Source organism: Sardina pilchardus, chromosome 13 (genome assembly GCF_963854185.1).
Source record: "Sardina pilchardus chromosome 13, fSarPil1.1, whole genome shotgun sequence".
In the NCBI taxonomy this organism is placed as follows: Eukaryota; Metazoa; Chordata; class Actinopteri; order Clupeiformes; family Clupeidae; genus Sardina; species Sardina pilchardus.
In genome coordinates this window covers 33,529,038-33,534,037 of record NC_085006.1, presented here as the reverse complement: position 1 = coordinate 33,534,037, position 5,000 = coordinate 33,529,038, and the positions used below count along the sequence as shown (strand labels likewise).

Below are 5,000 nucleotides of genomic sequence, written 5' to 3'. Positions count from 1 at the left end.
TCACACATACAGTATTCACACACACACACACACACACACACACACACACATTTTGGCTTTCTCACTCACACATGCACACACACACACACTCAGTCTGGCTCTCTCATTGATACTCATTGTGCTTTCACATGTATATATATATGTGTGTGTGTGTGTGTGTGTGTGTGTGTGTGTGTGTTTAGTTGGTGTTCTACTTTCACTTGCAGTGTGTCCTCTTGGCCTACAGGGGCGCCCTGAAGTACCAGACCAACCTGGACACACACACGCCAGGATGCAGGCCAACCAATCACAGCAGGGCAGACGATACCTCCACCAATCAGGAGAGGGAACTGGGGGACTGGCCACAAAGGGAACCAATCTGCAGAGAGGAGGCCCAATTTCAGTCTCACTTTCCAGAGGTGTGTGTGTGTGTGTGTGTGTGTGTGTGTGTGTGTGTGTGTGTGTGTGTGTGTGTGTGTGTGTGTGTGTGTGTGTGTGTGTGTGTGTGTGTGTGTGTGTGTGTGTGTGTGTGTGTGTGTGTGTGTGTAAACATGAAATGCTGTAATTGTGTATGTGTGTGTGTGTGTGTGCGTGTGTGTGTGTTTCAGACTTGGCTGTGGGTCCTGGTGCCTCTGTGTGTGTACTGCACAGAGCGAGTGTGTCGCTACATCAGAAGTCGTACGCCTGTTACCATAGTTACCGTTCTCAGGCATCCCTGTGATGTCATCGAGGTCCGCATGCTGAAGGACGGCTTCAAGGCCAAACCAGGACAGGTGAGGGGTGTGTGTGTGTGTGTGTGTGTGTGTGTGTGTGTGTGTGACAATGCAGGGAAGTGACTAGTCAAAAGCAGGGATGGATTCCTGAACAGGCCTACCAGGCCCAGGGTCCCAAGAGCTCTGGTGCTCTACACTAATGGGCTTCTGTAATATATAATAGGCTTGTGTAATATATAATAGGCTTGTGTAATATATAATTGGCTTGTGTAATATATGATAGGCTTGTGTAACATGTAATAGGCTTGTGTAATATGTAATAGGCTTGTGTAATATATAATAGGCTTGTGTAATATATAATAGGCTTGCGTAACAGGTAATAGGCTTGTGTAACATGTAATAGGCTTGTGTAACATGTAATAGGCTTGCGTAACATGTAATAGGCTTGTGTAATATATAATAGGCTTGTGTAATATATAATAGGCTTGTGTAACATGTAATAGGCTTGTGTAATATATAATAGGCTTGTATTGGGTTTGCTCATCTCATGTCTGAATAATGTCCATTTATATCCACAAAAGTCATCAGAATCTTTCATTTGATGGACACAATGTTTATCACAATGTTCTCCCAGGAGAGCACACCCCAATGCACAGCCCTGGATCCGCTTGACCATTGCGTTGATCAGGGCAAATATCGTGGCAAATACCCCAGCTTTTACCCCTGCAAATACCCCAGTTATTACCATTAAAGATAACTATTCTAATCAATTCTAATACCCAGTTATCAGCATTCTAGATGGCAATTCTAATGCCCAGCTATTCTAATGCCCAGATATCAGCATTCTAGATGGCAATTCTAATCAATTCTAATGCCCAGCTATTCTAATGCCCAGCTATCAGCATTCTAGATGCCAATTCTAATGCCCAGCTATTCTAATGCCCAGCTATCAGCATTCTAGATGGCAATTCTAATGCCCAGTTATCAGCATTCTAGATGGCAGTTCTAGGAATGTGACTGTTGCTGAAATGGGATGTTCTGTGTACATGGACTCTTGTTTTAACTCCAAGCTGCTGAAATATCGGCCACGTGCTGAAAATATCACAAATGTGGGGTTTCAATGCAAAATGATCATTCTTGTGTTTGGGAGTCTTGGGCACAAACTTGTTTTACGCGGACTGCAACTGTGTGGACTAAGCAAGCCAGTTGCAAAACAACTTGCTCCATATCGGCAATAACGGTAGTTTATCCGTCTGGAAGCGACAATGCCATGCAGTTCAGAATGAAAACAGCACAATGCATTGTGTGTGTGATCAGACCTGCCTAAGTGTGTAACCCACCTCCTTCAATGTTTGAATCTGTGAATCTTCCCCTGTGTTAAGGTACAAATAAAGGCATTAAAGTGTGTGTGTGTGTGTGTGTGTGTGTGTGTGTGTGTGTGTGTGTGTGTGTGTGTGTGTGTGTGTGTGTGTGTGTGTGTGTGTGTGTGTGCGTGCGTGCGTGCGTGCGTGCGTGCGTGCGTGCGTGCGTGCGTGCGTGCGTGCGTGCGTGCGTGCGTGCGTGCGTGCGTGCGTGCGTCTGTGTCTGTGTCTGTGTCTGTGTGTGTGTGTGTGTGTGTGTGTGTGTGTGTCTGTGTCTGTGTGTGTTTTTATTACAGTACATCCTGTTGAACTGTCCCAGTGTGTCGTCATTTGAAAACCATCCCTTTACTCTCACAATGGTGAGTCTGAACTGTACATGATCGTACACACACACACACACACACACACACACACACACACACACACACACACACACACACACACACACACACACACACACACACACACACACACACACACACACACACACACACACACACACACACACACACACACACACACACACACTGTACTTGGGGTCTTTCACTCTCCATTCTGAAAACAGGAAGAGAAGTTAAGCAACAGGCGTGTGTGTGTGTGTGTGTGTGTGTGTGTGTGTGTGTAGTGTCCAACAGAGAAGAAAAAGACTTTTGGAATCCATCTGCGTGTTGTTGGAGATTGGACAGGTGAGCTTCACACACACACACACACACACACACACACACACACACACACAAAAGCTGATGCATTTTAATCCGTTTTAAACTTGTGGAAGTTTGTTGCACTTAGCTACTGGTTGAGTTAGGCTACTGTGCTTTGGTGTTATGCCTGTGCTGGTTACGTTGGCTCTGATATTTTAAATCATGACTTCTATTGAAGAGTTTTATGCTGTGTGTGTATCGTCAGCATTAGAGGAGCTGTGTGTGTGTGTGTGTGTGTGTGTGTGTGTCGTCAGCATTAGAGGAGCTGTGTGAGTGTGTCGTCAGCATTAGAGGAGCTGTGTGTGTGTGTGTGTGTGTGTGTGTCGTCAGCATTAGAGGAGCTGTGTGTGTGTGTGTGTGTCAGCATTAGAGGAGCTGTGTGTGTGTGAGTGTGTGTGTCGTCTGCATAGCAGTGGTATGAGAAGCCATGCGAACTGATAGAGACGTGGTGTAGAATAGAAGGGGGCACCGAGCCCACACACACACACACACACACACACACACACACACACACACACACACAGCACCGAGCCCCAGGAATGAGATAGTGACGTATACACACACACACACACAAACATTTAGATGAACTCTGTGAACACACACATGTATTTGGGTTGGCTTTGCTTCAGTTCCGTTCGGTCATATCAGTGATGTCATAGTTTATACAGACATGCACACACACACACATTAACACACACACACACGCACGCACGCACGAACGAACACACACACACACGCACGCACACACAGATGTTTTCTTTGCTCCTTTGTTGACTCATGGTCCCATGTGTTTGCTGCTATTGTACTATAGTGTGTGTGTTTGCTGCTCCCCCTCTGGCTGTGTGTGTGTGTGTGTGTTTCCACGTATTGTGCTTTCTGTGTGTGTGTGTGTGTGTCCTATGTAACGTGTTTTGTGTGTGTGTGTGTGTGTGTGTGTGTGTGATTTTTTCCATGTAGTGTGTGTGTGTGTGTGTATGGTATTGTTTATATTATTGTTGTTTGTTTGTTTGTTTATTCCAGAGCGCTTCTCACAGATGCTTTTTCCGGAGGTTTCATCTGGTGACCACATTCTTCCCATGATGCAACAGAGAAACTTTCCCAAGTTAGTGTGTCCCTGTGTGTGTGTGTGTGTGTGTGTGTGTGTGTGTGAATGAATGTATGTGTCCCATCAAGTAACAGAAACCCTTTCTGAAGTCTGTCCCTGTGTCTCTGTCTCATTCTGTGTGTGTGTGTGTGTGTGTGTGTGTGTGTGTGTGTGTGTGTGTGTGAATTTCCCATGAAGTCTAGAAACACACTGAGGTCAAGGGTCATGCCCTCTGCCCTCCTCAACTCAACGTTTGTTTTCCTGCCATGAGAATTCACACACATGCATTAGCACACACACACAGACACACATGCATTAGCACACATGCATTAGCACACACACACAGACACAGATGCATTAGCACCATAGACTAGCACACACACACGTGCAAACACTAATGAACAGTATAGAGCAGAGGTAGGTAGGTGTGTGTATGTGTGTGTGTGTGTGTAACAGAGAGTTGAGATGGAGCGTTTACTGTGTGTGTGTGTGTGTGTGTGTGTGTGTTTATGTATATGTATGTATATGTTTGTGAGTGTGTGCCTGTATTTCTAGGTGTATGTTTGTGTGTGTGTGTGTGTGTTTATGTATATGTATGTTTGTGAGTGTGTGCCTGTATTTCTAGGTGTATGTTTGTGTGTGATGAGTGTGGTGTGTGTCAGAGTTGTGTCTTCCAGGGTGTGTGTTAGAATGAACGTGTTTGTGTGTGTGAAATAAATGTGTGTGTGTGTTAAATATATTTGTGTGTGTGTGTTAGAATGAACATGTTTGTGTGAGTGTGAAATTAATGTGTGTGTGTGTTAAATATATTTGTGTGTGTGTGTGTGTGTGTTAAACATGTTTGTGTGTTCCAGGGTGTGTGTGGACGGTCCATTCGGTAGCCCCTCGGAGGAAGTGTTTGGCTACGAGCAGAGTGTGTGTGTAGCGGGAGGGATCGGAGTCACACCCTTCGCCTGTGTGCTACATGCGCTCCTGTGAGTGTGTGTGTGTGTGTGTGTGTGTGTGTGTGTGCTACATACGCTCGTGTGAGTGTGTGTGTGTGTGTGTGTGTGCTACATGCGCTCGTGTGAGTGTGTGTGTGTGTGTGTGTGTGTGTGTGTGTGCTACATGCGCTCCTGTGAGTGTGTGTATGTGTGTGTGTGTGTGTTTGTGTGTGTGTTCT

The 5,000-nt window shown here is 45.5% G+C and overlaps 1 protein-coding gene across 2 annotated transcripts in view; it reads left to right on the top strand.

Annotated features, from left to right (window-relative positions):
- Positions 1 to 5,000, top strand: part of LOC134099559 (NADPH oxidase 4) — a 21,874-nt gene that overhangs the window by 12,716 nt on the left and 4,158 nt on the right. For both annotated transcript variants that reach the window (XM_062552468.1, XM_062552467.1), the window contains exons 9-14: positions 227 to 398; positions 588 to 752; positions 2,350 to 2,412; positions 2,679 to 2,739; positions 3,775 to 3,856; positions 4,693 to 4,812. In XM_062552468.1, coding sequence (XP_062408452.1) covers positions 227 to 398; positions 588 to 752; positions 2,350 to 2,412; positions 2,679 to 2,739; positions 3,775 to 3,856; positions 4,693 to 4,812 — 663 coding nt within the window. The remainder of the gene's footprint in view (positions 1 to 226; positions 399 to 587; positions 753 to 2,349; positions 2,413 to 2,678; positions 2,740 to 3,774; positions 3,857 to 4,692; positions 4,813 to 5,000) is intronic.